Source organism: Arvicola amphibius, chromosome 18, assembly GCF_903992535.2.
Source record: "Arvicola amphibius chromosome 18, mArvAmp1.2, whole genome shotgun sequence".
In the NCBI taxonomy this organism is placed as follows: domain Eukaryota; kingdom Metazoa; phylum Chordata; class Mammalia; order Rodentia; family Cricetidae; genus Arvicola; species Arvicola amphibius.
In genome coordinates this window covers 31501287-31520896 of record NC_052064.1, presented here as the reverse complement: position 1 = coordinate 31520896, position 19610 = coordinate 31501287, and the positions used below count along the sequence as shown (strand labels likewise).

General features: G+C 47.0%; 1 protein-coding gene across 1 annotated transcript in view; it reads left to right on the top strand.

The window, feature by feature from the left end:
- Window positions 1–19610, top strand: part of LOC119803907 (aldehyde oxidase 1) — a 50610-nt gene that overhangs the window by 20912 nt on the left and 10088 nt on the right. Inside the window, exons 16-27 of the mRNA XM_038315386.1 lie at window positions 900–992; window positions 4200–4369; window positions 4686–4800; window positions 6001–6123; window positions 6783–6879; window positions 9178–9302; window positions 10774–10907; window positions 11771–11858; window positions 14814–14900; window positions 15678–15869; window positions 17231–17458; window positions 19216–19311. Of these exons, the coding sequence (XP_038171314.1) occupies window positions 900–992; window positions 4200–4369; window positions 4686–4800; window positions 6001–6123; window positions 6783–6879; window positions 9178–9302; window positions 10774–10907; window positions 11771–11858; window positions 14814–14900; window positions 15678–15869; window positions 17231–17458; window positions 19216–19311 (1548 nt within the window). The remainder of the gene's footprint in view (window positions 1–899; window positions 993–4199; window positions 4370–4685; window positions 4801–6000; window positions 6124–6782; window positions 6880–9177; window positions 9303–10773; window positions 10908–11770; window positions 11859–14813; window positions 14901–15677; window positions 15870–17230; window positions 17459–19215; window positions 19312–19610) is intronic.

Here is a 19610-nt window from a genome sequence, read left to right as displayed (position 1 = left end):
CCTCTCATGAAGATCTCGAAAGGCTGTCTTCTCAGTATAGATGAGGATAAATAAGAACCAATAAGCCATATAAGATGTTCGCGATGACGAGCTTGAAATCGTCTCTAAATGACGTATTTCCACCAGGTCTCTAAAAGTGAGAAAATAAAGCAGCTGTAGACACTAACTCCTGATGAGCAGCAAACAATACAGTTTTTTGGTGAATCCACTGATATATTTGACAACGTCTGCCCCATTTAGCTTCCTCTCTTTGGAAATACTAGCTGCTGCTGGCTTTATTTTCTATTAAAAATTTTAACTATAAAGGTTAAATCATTATAAATTATAAAATAATCGTGAAGTATATCATTTAACGTCTTTATAAAATAGCGCCTGACCTGCTGTCTGTTCTCAGAAGGTCCCTTCTGTGGGGAGATGGCAGCTGTGCCCCTCTGCCCTTCTCTGTGCCTGCAGATGTCACTAAGCAGCTTTGGGGACATTTGCTATAATGGGCGTTGGTTCTGACTTTTCCTGCATGTCGAGTTTTGTCTTTTCTGTTTTATTTGACTTCTTTCCGTTGTTGTATTGGTGCATACCCCCCTCCTGCCACTTAGGAGAGCAAGTCTGTTATCTAGACAAGGTTGAGAAAATAGTGATGACCGGAAAATAATCTAAAGGAGCAGAGACGGTGGCAGTGAGTGATATTCTGATTTCTTGTGGTCTGTCACAACACAGAGGAGGATATGTACCTGCAGGGTCCTCCTGTGGTCAGGAGCCCATTTAGATCCCAGGGCTCTGAAAGGGTGAACACTTAATCAACTCTAGACTTCAGAGTAGAGTTGGTTGCTGGGAGCTGCACCAGCGTTCTCCCCTAGAACATTCTGGTAGATTTAAATTCCCACTGTTCTTTTCCTCTGCAGGACCCAGCTCACTATCCCAGCCTGGAAGTCAGGCATGAGAGTGCATTAGAAGATCTTCATTCAGCACCTCACTGGAGAACATTAACCCACCAGGTTAGTGCGTGTGTGTGTGTGTGTGTTAGTGAGTGTGTTTTAGTGTGTGTGCACACGTGCGTGTGTGCTTGCGTGTGTTAGTGTGTGTGCATGTGTGTATGTTTAATTTCAAAGACAAGAAGGGCAGTGGGGGCGCACGCCTTTATTCCCAGCACTCAGGAGACAGAGGCCGGCAGATCTCTGTGAGTTCAAATCCAGTCTGGTCTATAGGAATGAGGTCCAGTGCAGCTAGGGCTACACAGAGAAACCCTAACTCAAAGAACAAAACAACCAAACAAGCAAATCAAAGAGGGGACTGCAGAGCCTTTGCCCATTGGGGACACGTTGCCTTCTTCAGTATCTATTAAAACTTCCTAACTAGGTTGGGAGTGTGGTTGGGAGTGTGGTTTAGTGGTGGAGTATGGACAGAGCCTTGAGTTTGATACCTAGTACCTCAAAAAGGGAAAAAGAAAAGTAACCCAAACCAATTAAAAATCACGTAAAAAAAAAAAAAAGCGAAAAAACCAAACAACAAAACAAAGCAAACCAAAAACCAGGAAATGTTAAAGAAATATGCCTGGTTTTATCTTAAAGCCTGATATATATTCAGGCCATGGACATAAACAAGCTGGCCATTGCTCCTGGCTTCCTACCCTGGCTTTGTAGCGATTCATCAAAGCCCAGTTCTGAGTTGGCCGGTGAAATGTTTTGGTAGATCAGAGGACAAGAACACACCCCGCCCCCAGGGGCCATGGAACCACACCACAAGATATTGCAACAGCTGCTAGTTTGTGTTTTCCCTGTACTGGGAACCTTCTTCCCGAGTCCTTCCTGTCCACGTGGGTTTCCGCAGGTTCATCTTATTGTGAAATCAAGCAGGGCACAGCGAGCATTTCCCAGGTTTCCTGCTGCAGGCTGCACTATGAGAGTGTGCGACCCTGCAGCTTTGGTGGGTTTGGTTTGTTTTTCCAGACATGGTTTCCTGAAAGTGTAGGACCCCCGGAGCTTGGGTTGTTGTTGTTTGCTTGTTTTGTTTGCTTATTTTTCCAGACGCGGTTTCCCTGGGTAGCCCTGGCTGTCCTGGAACTCACTCTGTAGACCAGGCTGGCCTGGAACTCAGAGATTCACCTTCTTCTGCCTCCTGAGCACTGGTATTAAAGCTGTGTGCCATGGCTGGCTTTCCCATAGCTTTCAAATGGAAGGTCCTGTCATAACACCATAAAAATATAACATGGAGCCGTTCTGCTGGTAAACTGGATAAGATTAATGTGTGCTTTCTTGAAATAATTGTCAGGAACCTGGACCTAGAGTTTGTTAAGCAAGGAATGAGAAGAGATTTTAAAACATCAGTACACCCAACCTGTTGACAGATTTCGTTATAAAAATTCAAAACACACCACAGTGAACTCTGAAGTTGCTGAGGATCCCTGGAGGATTGCAGTTCAATATGTTCAAAAATTTAAAGATGCCAAACTTCTTGGGGAGAGAACATTGTGAAAGTTAAGAACAGCTGCCTTTTCCCTAGTGTTCTGTGAAGAACACACTCACAGTCTGTGACTTATGGAGAGACCCTTAGAGCACTTTGGCCATGGATTGTATTTCAGGGAGGAACCAAAGTCAATGATGGTTGTTCAGGTGATCCAAGAAAACTGAGTCTCCTGAGCGGTTGATACTGAATGCATTTGTACAGCTGTGTTCTGAATCAAAGTTTGGGGTGCAGTGTGTCTCCCATACAGATAAATCAGATAAATTTTGTTTACTTTTCCCGGCTGCTCTCTCTCTCTCTCTCTCTCTCTCTCTCTCTCTCTCTCTCTCTCTCTCTCTCTCTCACACACACACACACACACACACACACACACACACACTCATGGACACATGAGCATCCGAGTTTCTAGAGCTATTTCAGCTCTCACAACAAACACTTCTCCCAATCACGTTCTTGCTATGAAAGTTCGCTTTCAGACCCTCACAGAAACAGGTCATCATTGACAGAGGAGGGTTGTTGGGCATCAGGGTCCTTGACGAGTGGACCCCTCTTTTAAGCTCTGCCGTGAGGAGTAGATGACAGGGGAGGGATGCATGGCAGAGCCAACTGTGACCTTCATACCGGCAAGTAAGAAAGAAATGGGATGTGCTCCCCCAATGGCCTAACACCTCCACCCCAGCCCGCCCCGGTAGAACCAAGCCTTTGGGAGACATTCTGCATCCAGACCGTCCCTGGTGGCCTCAGGAGATCACCTGACTGGGGGGCTATCCACCTTCACCCACTGTGTCTAGCCACGTAACCAGCAGAAGGAGGTAGCCAAGCGAGCTCACCCGCTGTCCACTCCAGCTGGCTGCTACTTTGATAAATCAGCGTTCACATCTGGCTGTCATGGGCTTGAACATTTCCTCAGTCTTTTGGCACACCGGACACCATAAAGTTTCAGAAGATTTTCTTCACGGTTGTGAAATGTTCTATTATTAACAGTAAAAGGTGTTAGCATTAATAATAGAAAAGTCCAGGAGCCTTTTAGATCCCTGGGAACACATTCTCTCAGTGTCCGAGCCTATAAATTACCTAGAATTCTGCTCCTCAGGATAGAAACAGAAAATCTCTGAGAGTATTTTATAAAAAACAAAAAAGAAATGTGGGTAATTTTTCACTGAAATAGTGTGGAAGCTGAGAGCCTAATATGATTTTTCTGTACTTTGGGGGAGATTTTTTTCAGAGAAACTGATTTCTCCCTCTGCAGCACTTGAGCAGACATACCTGATGATGCTGTATCATCTGTTTGTCTTTCCTCCCCAGCTCAGGTCTCTGAGGAGAGGGAGGGGGCGCTGTCAGGGAGCAGGGCAGTGAGTTGGATGGGTGGAGCCGGTGGATATTGGGGCCACTTCAGATCCCCGCTCCAGCCTGAATCCCAGTATGCCGATTTGGTGTCATATAAAGAAGGGATTGAAACCCATGTGCTTAGACCAGTAGAGTTTCCGTTAGAGATATCTGGGATCTCAATTTCAAAAGCTAAGAAAATAAAAATGTGTCACATTTGCACATTCCAATCTGACTATTAAATTGTTCTAATAGGCTGTTTGGAATAGTGAAGAGAGTGGCAGTTTTCACACTCGGGAGTATTCTGGCTTTAGCATACATGTACACCGCTACTCTCTCATGGGAGACACACTCTGTGATCATCCCTGCAGTCTCTATGGAAACATAAAGCTAGATGTCGGTCCTCTATTCAACAGAGGGTGGACCCAAAGCAGATTCCTCAAGACCCGATTGGGCGTCCCATCATGCACCTCTCCGGGATTAAGCATGCCACCGGTGAGGCCATCTACTGTGACGACATGCCTGCAGTAGACCGGGAGCTTTTCCTGACCTTTGTAACCAGTTCCAGAGCACACGCTAAGATCGTGTAAGTGTCCTCACCCCACAGCTGGGGAGATTCTCCTCCATGTCTGACTCTGCTCTGTTAAAGGAATGTAGTGGAATGGAGGGGGTGAACGGAGGCTTGGTGACCCCCAAAGTAGAGAGGACATGGGCTTGAGATGTCGGATTCCTCACAATGTCCTTTACAGAGTCACTTGACTGTGCCCCAACTTTGTCCTGTGTCTGGCAGAGAACTGTCAGAGTAGTTACCTCTCCAATGGTCCTCATTTCCCAACCTCCACAATCTCCGTGTCTCTGGCCCACGTGTCTGCTCTGAGGAGCTGTCTGCTCTGTTTCCCAAGGTCCATGGACCTGTCAGAGGCACTCAGCCTGCCGGGCGTGGTGGACATCATTACTGCAGATCATCTTCAGGATGCGAACACCTTTGACTCAGTGACATTCCTGGCCACAGATGAGGTATCGCCTTTTTGCTTTCTGTTTGAACAATTTTCTCAGTCAGTGGCACCCCATGTTTTCATAGAGATAGTGTCTAATATGTTGTGGGAGGAGTGAGAATATGAGCAAAGAGGTTAAGACCATGATGGGGACACCCACTAAAACAGTCTACCTGAGCTAATGGGAGCTCACCAACCCCAGCCAGACTGGGAACAAAAGCGTAGGATCAAACTAGTCCCTCTGAATGTGGTTGACAGTTGCATGCCTGGGGCAGACTGAGGGGGTCACTGGCAGTGGCACCAGGATTTATTCCTACTGCTTGTACTGGCTTTTTGGAAACCTATTCTCTTTGCATGGATACCTTATTCAGCCTAGATACAGTAGAGAGGGCATTGGGTCTTCTCCAAAGCAATGTGCCTTACTCTCTCTGAATCAAGTGGATGGGGGTTGCTGGATATGTGGAAGGGAAGGGAAAAGGGGAAGAACTGGGTACTTGGGTTTGTATGTATAATGAAGTCAGATTCTAGAGGAAGGAATCCACGGTTTGTTCATGTGCACTGTCCATCTCCCATGGCATTTTATAACGAGCTCAGCAAAGATGTGCCGTCCTTGCCCTTACATCACTTCCCCTCCAGGGAAGACCTAATGGGCTCAGCCCCCTCTCCTTGTGATAAGTTCATTTACATGTTGTAGATAACCCCCAGCCTACCGTAATTCCTGGAGTGAGAGCTCATGCTCCATTTATGTGTCTGTTTCACGTACTGCTTCCCAGATGGTGGTGAAGCCGAGGGGAGCTGTTCCAACACAGGCCAGGTGAAGGCGTCAAATGATTAACTCTGATGACTGGATCTCAGGCTACTGCAATGCAGCAAAGACGGGACAGAGATTCTCCGCATAGCTGAGACATCTCAGACCTCTGTCTACCCAAAAGAACTTCCTAATTTCAAACAGCCCCACCTCTGGCTCTCATTTTAAAGACAACTAGGCTCTCACGAGTGTGAAATTGAGTGTGAAGCTCCCCAAGGCAGGCCTGTGCACCCCATTAGAGGCCATGTGAATCCTGGCCTTTACATGTTAACAAGCCAGTGCCAGGTAGCTGTCCTCAGAGTTGGCCCCACAGTCTGCCCCACACAAGCAGAGTTTTGCCTCTCTAAGAGTGGGAGCGAGGACCACAGCCAATGGGAGGAGCCCAACTGCGTGTGCCTCCTTTCCGTGCCTCAGGTGCATTGCGTGGGCCATCTGGTCTGTGCCGTGATCGCTGAGTCTGAGACCCAGGCTAAACGGGCAGCGGAGAGAGTGAAGGTCGTCTACCAAGACCTGGAGCCGCTGATCCTGACGATTGAGGTATGAGATCAAGTTGGTGGAGACAGATCAGGGGCCAGAGCGTGGGTGTGAGCAGTCAGTCCGTTCCAGGGCTGTGGTACCCTAGCAAGCCTTATGTGAGCCGTCATTCCAGGGCTGGTGGTCCGTAGTGCTCCACCGCCCTGTGCAAAAGAAAAGATCATGGCCCTCCAGGAGGAGCATGAATTTACCAGACAGAGCCAGTGACTCCAGTCATTGGTGGTTCAGCCAGCATTTATAGGTAGTTACGACATGGAGCCCTTTCTGTGTCTCATGTCACCGAGGGCTGTGTGTGTGCCTGCCACGGATGATGCTCAGAGAGGCCCTGAGTCAAACACTAGGAAGTGGGGGCAATGACCAGGGATGGATAGCTCTGTCTCGGTCTGTGTCAGCCTGGAACACAATCGTTCTATACTGGATCCCCTAGGATTAGGTGTTTTCTGAGCAGGCTGAGTCCTCGAACTCACTGGGCACGTTTGCATTTGCTTCTCGGAGAATCTCTGAAGCTTGGCTTTCAGCTTAGCGTCCCAGGGCCAGTGGGGGAATGCCAGGATTCCTTCCACAAGAGGAATGCGACCCAGACCCGACCATTCTCCACAGGGCTTGGACTCCCAGGCTTTCTAACGCAGGAAGCCTCGCTTTTCTCCCCATTCCCGTTGCAGGAAGCCGTGCGGCACAAGTCCTTCTTTGGGCCGGAAAGGAAGCTGCAGTGTGGGGATGTGGATGAAGCCTTCAAAATGGCTGACCAAATTCTTGAAGGTAAAGCTTGCTTTAGCAGTGAGCCACGGGGAAACTTTCTGGTCATGTCTAGTTTAGGGCTTCCCTTGGCTTCTAGAAACCATCCCACAGCCTCAGGGGTGCTGCTCCCGGAGAGCCAGTCCCCATTCAGAGACCTTTCCCTGTGTCTCTGGTGGGACCCACAAGTCACGTGAGGGACACAGAAGCAGGGCATCTTCTCGCCCATCGCCAGCCTGCTCTGTTACTGTGACTTCCCCCTCCTTGTTGGAGGATAGTTCATCAAATACAGAATTCTACAGTCGAAAGTTTTGTCCCAGCTCCTCTGTCACCATGGTTACCGAGGAGAAATAACAGAGTGTTCTTAGAAGTGCTTTCTTCTCGCAGAGCAGGCACCAACCTTTCCCTGGATTAGTTTAGTCTTTAGTTTTTCTGAAATTGAACCCTGCTGTGTCATGCTGAGGATTGCTTTGGATTTATCCAGTTTGGGGGTCACTCAGCATCTTAAGTCTGTGGGTTTCTATTATCTGCCAAGGTTAGAAAACGCTCAACCATTACCTCTCAAATACTTGGTTTCAGTGACACAGCCCCAGACCCCTGTTCTTGGCCACATGGTTTATGAGACTCCATTTTTTATAGTTTATTTATTATATTTTTCAGACTGGCATATTTTTTATTATTGTTGATGTTATTATTATTATTATTATTATTAGAGTTTTTGAGACATGTTTTTTCCCTGTCTGTCATGGAACTCACTATGCAGAAGAGGCTGGACTTGAACTCATAGAGATCTGTCTGCCTCTGTCTCCCAAGTGCTGGGATTAAAGGGGTTACCACCATATCTTGTTGGAATCATTGACATGGCCCAGTAAGGAGCTGGGGAGTACTCATAACACCCTGGGCTCCCCTCTTGACCTCTGCAGGGAGAGCTGGGGCTCCAGGTTCTTCTTGGCATCTGTTGCTTCCTGGGTAAAGGGATTCTGTCTTCCTAGTCTTCTCTCCTTAGGGTCCTTTTGTGTTCATGAGGCTGTTTTTCCATAGCTCCAAAATTAGTTATGTAACCAGCAGGCATCTTTTGATGTCCTCTTACTGTGAGAAACAGAGGGAACATGAGAAAGGCCTGTCCTATTAAGTGATAGGACCCACTATACAAGAAACCGTTAGGAGACAGTATTGGAAAAGACTGGGCAAGGCATGAAACTCGCTAAGTCAAAAATAACCTGAGTGGAAGAACTGAGTAAAAAGAGAGTGGGCCGAGGGTCAGAATCACCCAGAAACCCTGCAAAGATGTTTCATTTGCCTCTGTAGTGGGAGTGGGAGTGGGGTTTGTACTTCGCCTCTGGGTGTTTGGGGATTTCTGGCTTCTCTAGAGCCAGTACTGGCTCACATGAGGTGCAGGATAGCAGTAACTCTGAGATCCACTGCTATTGGGGGTCCTTTATTGTAACCTGAAGTTCCTACTCAAGCTGCTTTGCCCTCTAGCTTTAGGGACTTCTGTCAGTTTGTAGTGAGAGAGAGAGAGAGAGAGAGAGAGAGAGAGAGAGAGAGAGAGAGAGAGAGAGAGAGAGAGAGAGAGAGAGAGAGAGATGAATGGATTTATTTGGAGATAATATACAAAAAAAAATAGAGGTTTCGATATTGGAGATTGATGCCGAGAAGGGTTACCCTATTATCTAGAGAACAAAGGGAAAGGTCAGGTTTGTTGGTGGAGAAAAGAGTATCCAAGTTCCGTTTACAGAAGCCCAGTGACGTTGGCAGCATCGCCGGCAGAACATGGGCACACTCTGACTGGTGTGTGTCAATATTTGGTAGATAACAATTATGTGTAATATTACATTAGGTCCTCTTCACTTTGGGTTGGGCTTGGGAGACAGTTCTGGATTGCAAACACACAGGCCGTGTTCTCTCCAATGGCCCCTGGCTGCCATTTCTGTTGTGTATGACACGGTGACTCGATTTTGGACAATTAACTGTCATACTTCTTAGATCAGCTTACACGTAGGGTTCAGGGGACTAGATGCATTTAGGGGGAGGAATTGGGAGGAGCACAATATTCCTTTCGTCTGGGACCTAGAAGTCTCCTGTCACAGAATTTTGGCTCTAGAAACCTTAGGGCTCTGGCTGCAAACAGGCCCAAGGTTCCCCTCTATAGCTCTGATTCCTGGAAGCTGAACACTGGGATTCGTCACCTTCATGGTGTGGCTTCTCTGTCTAGAGCTTGCTCAGTGGAGTTTCTGTGTCCGGAGATCACGGGAGTGGGTGGGAGAGACTGCCTGCCTGCTTTTCTGCCAGTTTCTGACGTCTTAGTATTTCCTGTGACAGGTGAAATACATATAGGAGGCCAGGAGCATTTCTATTTGGAAACCCAGAGCATGCTTGTTGTTCCCAAGGGAGAGGATGGAGAGATTGACGTCTATGTTTCCACACAGTATCCCAAATACATACAGGTAACACGGGGTCCTAAGGAGGGGGCGCGGCTAAATAGGTTCTGCCAGCAAAATGTACCGAGAACAGTTACAGGCAGAACAACATATTGAGTACTAATAGCCATATTAAATTGGATATAACTAGCCGTATAGCTTCCTAACATATAAAAGGGGTTTTATTAAAATGGAGAGAAGAGAGAAGACTTTGTCTGTGGATCCATAGCTTTAAAATCAGCAACAGCAAACATCTTTTGATGTCCTCTTGGCTGTTGAGAAACAGAGGGGAAATGAGAAAGGCCTGTCCTGTCAAGTGATGAGACCTGATTTAGAAGAAGCAGTTAGGAGACAGTATTGGAAAAAGATGAGGCAAGGCACTAAACACAATAAATCAAAAATAACCTGAGTGGAAGAAATGAGAGAAAGGAGAGTGGGCCGGGGTCAGAATCACCCAGAAATCCCACAAAGAAGAAGCCTTAATTTTCCTCTGTAATGGGAGTGAGTCTTGTTAGATGGCGGAAGTGAGGCTATCCCTGGCAGTTCCGCGGTTCAAACACCACTCAGCCATTCAACCACGGTCTCTTCTGAAAACACTGGGTGCTTTTGTCCCATGTCCCAGGCAGCTCTCGTGCAGGGGAGGAGATGATGTCAGGCTGCACTGGTCTAAGCGTCGAGGTAAAAGGAGGCAAAGTGAAGGGACCTGGAAGCAGTGGAGGCACCAAGGAGCCAGGGGAGGAGGAGCGTGGGGGTGTACAGGGCACTGGGCAGGTAGAACACCAAGAGGTGCCGGATGGCTGCTGTCCACAGCTCTCCTGCTCCATTTCCTGAGGGGAGGAGGAGTGTGGGGGTGTACAGGGCACTGGGCAGGTAGAGCACCAAGAGGTGCCGGATGGCTGCTGTCCACAGCTCTCCTGCTCCATTTCCTGAGTGACACTGGGCCATTTATCTTGGACTCCTCCTCAATAAAAACCCATAGTTTAGACAAAATGCTCTATAAGTATTAGGATGATCAAGACTTCCTGGGAAGTCCAGCTGGGTGGTATTCTCAGTTTCCCAGAAAGGACAGGAAACGTAGAGACGGGCGAATAGAGAGGCTTAGAAGACCACAGCAGCTTACTGATTCAGAAAACCTCCCTGAGGGATGAGGGTGGGACAGATACTCTGGTCGGAGGTCTAGTAGGCACAGAAGTATTTCACTGCTGTAGAAAGAACTAGTTAATAGTAACAGTGGTTTGGGCAATGTCGTTCTAACCAAGTGAGCTAACTGTGATCATGGGTGTGGATGATGGTGCGGCTATTGGACGTTTTCCTTCTGTTATTGATGATAACTACATAAACATCATGGCTTGTGTATCGTGTTCAGTATTATGAAATCCATCTGTGTAATGGTCCAGGCACGTGGGGACAGACTTCCTGTTAAGCTTGTGGGTATGACAGTGATGGCCATGTATGTCTTGCTGAAGATGGGATTAAAGGAAACTGTTACTGTCCCCAGGATGTAGTCGCCTCTACCTTGAAGCTGTCAGCCAACAAGGTCATGTGTCATGTAAGGCGTGTTGGTGGGGCGTTTGGAGGAAAAGTGGACAAAACCAGCGTCTTGGCCGCTGTGACCGCCTTTGCCGCCAGCAAGTAAGTGGGGAAACCCGTTACCAGATGCCAGCTTAGGAAACGTCTTTGCCTTATTTAATATTCTGAAAAATATGATGGAAACCAGTGGGGAAATATTACAATTCTTGAGGTGGGAGGCAGAAACAGGAGGATCTCTGAGTTCAAGGCCAATTTGGTCCTCAGAATGAGTTCCAGGACAGTCAAGCCTATACAGAAAAATCCTGTCTCAAAAAACCAAAATAAATAATAAATAAGCAAATAAATGAAGTATTATACTACTTGGAAAGTCAACAGGAACAGGCCCTGAGTGGATGGGGTTACTTGTCTTGAGCACTGAGATTCTGAGCTGTATGCTTATTGATCAGCTATGTAACTGCTTAGGCTCCCCAAGTCAATCAACTTCCCTCTTTCCTCCCCATCACCTCGGTGTCTCTCTCTCTTTCTCTCTCTCTGTTTCTCTGTGTCTCTCCTCTCTCTTGAATTAAATAGATATTTTCTGGGTTAAGCTTACATTTATTTGTCTCTCTCAAAACTTCACCATAGGAAATTGTTAGCATACAAAAGAGTTCCACATAGCCCCAAATGGAGATTTATTTATGTGGGAATAAACTCACAGAAAGAGTAGCGATCTGTAGTTCTCTGTGTACTCTAGGAACTGGAACTGAATTCAGCAGCCAAGAGGCGTGCATGCCCCTACATCTGCATGGATAGCACACGAGACCACTCCCAAAGTGGGGTAGCCTCCCAAAGGCCATTGGCTGAAGGATTTCCCAGAGCAGGAAATTGCCTTTGAAGTCAACACACCTGGAAGGCGTACTATCATTGAGGAATAATTGCTAGCTCTCTTGCTCGCTTGTTTCACGCTTCTTTATTTTCTGTGGCAGACATGGTCGCGCAGTCCGCTGCATTCTGGAAAGAGGAGAAGACATGTTAATAACTGGAGGCCGCCACCCTTACCTTGGAAAGTATAAAGTGAGCAGGAGGAGGAGCAGGGAAGGAGTTGTGCTGCAGATAAAGTATTCTATAAACGCAGATGGCAGTGTCTGTCTGCTCTGCTGGGGAGAAAACACGCATCAACAGATGTCCCCTCGTCAGGGTGTCTACTGCTGTGATGAAACGCCATGACCCAGCACCTCAGGGAGGAAAGGGTTAATTTACCCGCAGTTCCATGTTGCAGTCCACCATTGAAGGCACTTAGGGCAGAAACTCAGTCAGGGCAGGATCCTGAAAACAGGAGCTGGTACAGAGGCCATGAAGGAACGGTTTGTTCCCTGTGACTTGCTCTGCCTGCTTTCTTAAAGCACCCAGGACCACCAGCCCAGGCTGGCATCATCCCAATTAGCTGGAGCCTCCCCCATCAATCACTAATTAAGAAAATGCCCTGCATCCTTGACTACAGCCCAATCTTATAGAGACATTTTCTCAATTGCTGTTCCCTCCTCTCAGGTGACTCTAGCTTGTGTCAAGGTGACATAAAAACCAGCCAGGACAGAACGATCATCTGTTTTACTACTTCTTGTGCTCCAGCTGAATTACCATCCAGTTCAATGAGATTTCCTCAGAGTTGTGTGTGTGTGTGTGTGTGTGTGTGTGTGTGTGAGAGAGAGAGAGAGAGAGAGAGAGAGAGAGAGAGAGAGAGAGAGAGAGAACCAGCTAGAACTGTGCACTGCAGAGTGAATAATTGGAAAACCTCTGACTGTGTATGTCCATGAATGGAGATCTGATAACCATTCTTTTCACAGAAAAGGAAGAAATAGAATAATTCCTATAACAATAGTGCTATATGAAATTGCAATTATTAGCAAATTGTCCTCATTTTTAATATATCAAGCGTATCTTGAAAAACCATGACCAGAAATTCCTAGAAAAGGTTTTATCATAGAAATTAATTATCTATTGCCTTTTAAAAGACTATTTTACATTTTAAAGTTATCTGATAGCTTTAACAAATAACCAAAATCTGTCAGCATCTTAAGCCTTTATTGAGTCATTTCTCATTTAGGTAACAGCCTTGTAGCCGGCATAGATTTGGGGAGGGAGGACCTGCTCTAGTCATTCAGGGACCTGTTTCTCTAATGGCAACTTTATCCCTTTTAGACTGCACTTTTTAATGCTGTAACCACCAGGTGCATGCAGGTATTTAACTTCACACTTAAGTTAAGAAAATACAATTAAACTAAGATTATGTTCTATAGTGGCATTAACAATATTTCGAGTGCACAGTGGCCACCTGTAGTTACTGACTGCCAAGGTACACATGTAGTCACAATGTTGCCATCGTCCCCAAGGGCTCTATTGGAACCCCCCTGTACAGGGTCTCTGAGTCCTCCATGGAGCCATTACACAAGGCAGTGGGCAAAGCCACACTCATGGGGCTGATACACCAGGAGCCAGCCCTGTAAGTGTGGGACTTCGATTCTGTCTTTGAGACTGACTTTGCCACCTCCCTGGCTAGGAAATGGAGTCTTGTGTGCCCAGATGCCAGCCTGGGGGAGACTCAGAGCCTCAGAATAACCACTTTAAACTTGACCTCACACCGAACAGTGAGACTGAGTTGATGGTTGATGAGTTGCAGCCGTAACTGGTGTGAGTCCTCACAGGAGGCTCGTGATGCTGCAGGCAGGATGGTCTGAGAGTGAGAGGATGGAGCAGGATGTGGCTCAGGAGGCAGGATGAATGCAGGCAGGAAGCGGTAGAGTCGAGAAGTGGTTGTAGGATATGGACCAGATGAGCTCCCGAGTATACTGTATACAATAAAACAGTGCTTGTTGAAAACCTTAGCACCACGTGACAAAGAAGGCCACAGAACACAGCCTAGAGATCTCTAAAAAAAAAATCAAAAAGCTGTGAGCATTCTGGCAGGAAGCTGGTGATCTGGTTTGTGTAAGTTTGGGGGAGAAAGGAAAACAGGACATGGAAACAGAAATGCCCTTCACCTAAATGCACCTTCATTAAAAGGACTGGGCTGTTGTTACAGAGGCCATGACCATGGCAGTGATGGTCAGTGGTAGAGAGCGGTGTGAGGACCGGGAATGAGGTGATATTTACGTGGTAACAAGGATGCTCTGTCTCAAGAGCTCTTGTGCTGTGTTGATCATCTTCCCCTACCTCTACACATCCCCTGATTTATTTCCATTTCAAAGCTAGGCAGAGAGGTTCCACAGTAGACTCTCTGCATTTCCCGTGGCCGTGACAAAACACCCTTCACTCTAGAAACTACAGGGAAACCCTGTCTCGAAAACCAAAAAAAAAAAAAAAAAAAAAAAAAAAAAAAAAAAAAAACACCCTTCAAACATCTTAAAGGAGTAAGGATTTATTTCGATTTCTAGTTGGAGGGAACTGCCCGTCATTGAGAGGGTGTGGAGAGGGCAGAAGCAGAAACTGAAGGGTGTTCACACTGCAGCGCAGTTGGGAGGAAGGGAAACTGCCCATCATGGGGAGGGTGTGGGGAGGGCGGGAGCAGAGCGTGAAGGGGCTCACACAGCAGCACAGTCGGGAGGAGGGGAACTGCCCATCATGGAGGGGGTGTGAAGAAGACAGGAGCAGAGCGTGAAGGGTGTTCACACTGCATTGCAATCAGGAGGAAGGGAAGTATGAGAGCTGTGCTCAGCTCCTGCTCTCCTCTGAAGGTGTCTATGACCTAAGCCAAGGGGATGGCACCACCCACCGTCAGGGTTGCTCTTCCCACTTCAGTTAACCCAATCGAATTGTTCCCTCCAGGGATGTCTAGAGGCGATTCTAGATCTTTGAGCTGATGATTAACTGCCACACAGTGTTTCCCCAGGGTCACTATCCCAGCTCCATATCAAAGAAACAGATGTCCAATTTGACTCTGTGAAGCTTTCCAAAGTATGATTTGGCAAACTTTCTGTAGACTCGTTCCTCTGAGCTAGTATCAACAGGCATTTCTCTGTCTCCTGCCCACAGGTGGGATTCATGAAGGATGGCCGAATTGTGGCCCTGGACATGGAGCATTATTGCAACGGAGGGAGCTCCCTGGATGAGTCATTAATGGTAAGCATATTAAAGGAAGTTTTCATTCTCAAAACAGTGTCACAGAAAATGACTCCACTCAGGAACCATTTACTCTTTACTTAACACTTGGTGAGAGTACAGAGACTCTCGCTACACAGTAGCATTGAGTTACTGCAAACCACAAGTGGAGACAAGACCATGGCCCAATTTGTGTCTCTGTTTCCTCTCCATGCTGCCCACTCTTAGCTGTGAGCCCTGGACTGAGCTTTCTCAACTTTGGCTCTGTGGATATTTCCAATTGTGTAACTCTTTATGGAGGCCATTCTGTGCACTATGAGATGTCACCAGCATCCTTGACCTGTAGATGTCCCTGTCAAGCCAGCTCCCAATCTGAGCAGCCAAAACTATGTTCAGACATTGCTAAGTATCCACATTTGGTAGAAGGAAGGATTCCTCTGATTGAGTATCTGTGCATTAAAACAGATACCAGAACTCCTTTAAAATTTCTAGACTGCCTTGGTCTATAGGTTCAGTGCTTAGGGATGCAAACATATCCAGGGCTTCTGGAAACAGCTGGAACTTGAAAAAATGCATATGCTCTAAAGTGTGAAAATCAAAGGTAATTGAGAAAAAAATCAAATCCCTTAAAATTATTTTAAAGCAAATTGTATTGACCTGGGATGTCACATATTTCAGTGTTCTTGTTGAGATGTGAAGTGGGAGCTGTTTCCAGCCTGGTTTCACTGGGAGGTGTCTGTATGATATGACATTCACAGGATGCCAAAGTCTTCTCATGTCCATTCTGGGTTTCTGCAGGTGATTGAAATGGGTCTCATGAAGCTGGAAAATGCGTACAAGTTCCCCAACCTACGCTGCCGGGGCAGAGTCTGCAAAACCAACCTTCCATCCAACACCGCTTTCCGTGGGTTCGGCTTCCCTCAGGCAGGACTGGTCACTGAAGTCTGTATCACAGAAGTGGCAATCAAATGTGGCCTATCCCCTGAAGAGGTAATCCTACTCAACTCTTGTGTATAAAAGATGGTGACTATCTGAGCTGGAAAGGCTTGGTTGGGGTCATTCTGGTTGCAAAATTAGAGAGGTGATCCAGAGAGGAAATCACTGGCCTGAGTTTGCCCAGCCCTTATTGCCTCTGTCCTCTTATTTTGGTAGCAGGAGTGAGAGGGGAAATACTCAAAGATATCCCTTCCTGTCGATAACAATGTAGATCTCTTAAAATCTACATTCCCTCCTATGGCACATTGCATTTCGTTCCACTTTTTCCTCTTACAGGGATCTGGGCAATTTCTAGATGGGTTTCTAGGGAGTGTGTGCTTATAATGGCCTCTATCTGCTGTGGAGGGAGCTGACCATAACCGGGAGGGTTTCTCATCTAGGAATAGAAGACACTTGGTGTCTTTTGCTCTCGGATGAGGGTCTTAGTTACTGGTTCTCGGAAGACAGTCACTGTCTACTCTGGGTGTCAGACTTCTGGGGATATCAGAATATGTTTGGTTGTGGTTTCCTGTGTAAGACCTATCCAAGACTGAGCCAGTAAGCATTTCATCATGGGTAGTGGAAGCAGATCATGCAGCTTCCACCTGCCTTTGAGGGAATAATGGCTGTTAGTGGTCGCTCTCGACAAGGCATGTCGCTTTCTTCAGTGGTGTAACCACGAGTCGGTTGCCCATGCTGCAGAAAATAACTTCCTACGCATGTCTGCATGAGGAGCATGAATTGTGTAGAGTTGTTCATACGATGCATGCACAGGGAGCAGAGCCTGGGAAGGAGAAAGGTTTCAGTGGGATGGGTGAGGGCTAGAGAGGACAACGGGAATGGAAACAGCTAAAATGTGCAGTGCGCATGCATGGAACTCTCCAAGAATTTACAGAGTAATCTCATCTGTCCTTCCTCCTAGCCGTCAGTTCAATTTAGACAAATATCCCTGTGGATTGGCTTTGGGAATAAGTGGTCTTATCTCACCATAGCATCTACCTAACCCAGGTTGCATATCCTGGGCACCTTTCAACAGATGCCCACAAATACAAGCACTGAGAGTCAGGGATGTACCTGGACCATACAGAGATACATGGGAATAGAGACCAGGGGCTCCATCCTATAAACATGGACAAGAATGGCTTAGAAACAAGAGAGTCTAGCATAGCTGATGCGATTCTGAGCAGGAGCTAAGGAAGATGTCGTGCTTGAGAAGGGCTTTAGTGTCAACCTATGCCATGTGTGGTGGGAGCGAGAAGACCGTTGGCACATAAGCTGGCCCTTTCAGTACGGACAGAGGTGGTGGAAAAAGATAGGGGGTTAACAAACTATGTCTTCTGAGCTTCCCCTCACTTTTCCATCTCTTCCTGTTACAGGTTCGAACCATAAACATGTACAAGCCAATCGACTGTACCCCCTACAAGCAAGAGATCAATGCCAAGCCCCTCCTGGAGTGCTGGAGAGAATGCATGGCCAAGTCTTCCTACGCTATGAGGAAAACAGCTGTAGAGAAATTCAACGCTGAGAATTCCTGGAAGAAGAGGGGGCTGGCCATGATTCCCCTGAAGTTTCCTGTGGGTCTTTTCACAGTGGCCATGGGACAGGTCAGTTCTTGGAACCCAGGTGGGAATGTCACCTGGCAGAGACCTGGGGAAACAGAGGAGCTGAGGGGATGTCCTCCACATTGGATCAACCATGTGATGGCAGGGACCAGATGTCAAGCCCCACCCAGGTTGTGTGTAGCCTAAGCTACATTACTCTGGGACACAATGGTTCATCTGCTTACGCCCCCACGGTGGGTAAGAACATTTTTGTGGGAAATGGGGCACCCATGATTTATTGTAGGCTGATGCTAAGCAGCTGAGATACCTGCTCGGGGTATACCTGTTCATTTGTCCAGTAAGAGACTCCTCCTCTCCCACTGTGACTTGGTGTTTCTAGACATGAAATAGAAATGGGACATTGTGGGGCACTTGGTGCCCTACTTCTTGCTTGGTAAGGGTCAGCTATACCAGGAAAAGTCAATTATTTAACTCTTTAAATACAATTTTAGGAGTTGCTTCTCCTAGTAACTTTCTTTTCTTTCTTTTTTTAAAATGGGTTTTCAAGACAGAGTTTCTCTGTAGCTTTGGAGCCTGTCCTAGAACTAGCTTTTGTAGAGCAGGCTTGTTCTTGAACTCACAGACATCCACTGTCTCTACCTCCTAAGTGCTAGGGTTAAAGACAAGCACCACCTCCCATCCCCAACCCCCACTCTCCTTATACCTTTAAAGAGGAAAGTCTTTGAATTGCTGTCCAGGTTCCTTTAGCTGACTAAATCAGTCTTTGCTTAGCTCCTAAACCCCACTTACTGTTTCTGCCTCTGGTTTTGAATAGAACTGTGTGTGCTCACTGGGGAAGGACCACTGTGTTCTAGCTGGCTGTATTATAGCAGCGATGGGGACTCCTTATCTAATTTATTACACGTATGTGTGTATGTTGTTCATGCACACAGAGATGCAGCCGAGCCTTTACTTCACTGGTTGTGCCTCCTCTGTTTGCATGAGTCTTATGGAGGGAGAACCAGGAATGGGTGGGGCTGTGTGATGGGCTCTCATTGGCCCCTGTGTTGTGTGTGGCAGGAGCCAGAAGACCATGAGCAGAGAGTAGGAGGATCCCTTCCTCTCCCCATCTTTATCCTGTCAGCTTCTAGATAAACAATCACAGTCACACAGTGAATTAGAATCCACAGTGGACAATTCAAGCCCAATAAGACTTGGCAGAAGCGCATGCTCGGCAGTTGTAAACGAGGTCACTTAGTCTAGCTGCTTCTGGGTAGACAAGCTTTATATCTGTGGGCTGCGTGGTTGCTTCTGCACCATTGGAGGAGCTGTGCAGCCAGGTGATCACTCCAGAGGTCTGCAGCTCTGTGCCAAGATGGCTCAGGTTCTCAGCCTGTGGGTCGCGACGCCTCCGAGGGTCACAAATCAGATGTCCTGCATATCAGATATTTACATTATGATTCCTAGCAACAGCAAAATTGCAGTTATGAAGTAGCAATGAGAAAATTTTGTGGTGTGGGGTCACTACAACGTAAGGACCTATGTTAAAGTGTTGCAGCACTAGGAAGGTTGAGAACCACTGGTGTAGGGTGGCCCTGGGTCACTTTGCAAACAATAAACGTTTCTCTGTGGATCTCATTTGGATTAGCATTTTGGGGGGATCACCAGGCAGCATTGGCCCTGCCGTTGCCCTGGTTCTGTTGGGATATATATTTGGGGGGCAGGGACTGGGGAGAGGGGTGGACAGTGTTTTAGTTACAGCTACAAGTCCTGACAGGGGTCAGCGCCTCTTCTGATTCGTCCTTTTCGTCCCTCCCCAGGCAGCCGCCCTGGTTCACGTTTACCTCGATGGCTCAGTACTCGTCACTCATGGTGGCATTGAGATGGGGCAGGGCGTCCACACTAAAATGATTCAGGTAAGAGTACAAACACTGGATTCTCTTGAGTATGTCCGTACAGATGTGTTCATGAAAGACTGTGAGCATACATCTCTGTCCCCAAATAAAAGGGTAGGACACTGTAGCTTTGACAGTTTAAGCATGAAGCTGTTAGGAGGAACGGGGTAAATAAATTATTACTGAATGCCAGAAAAGCGTGTGCCAAAAGAGGGGTTCGGTTTATTGATGAAGATGGCTCTATGCTTGCTTTCTGCTACCATTTTGATGACTGACAACTGAATTGTCCTTTTCTGAGTTTTTGTTAGGTGGTAAAAAGA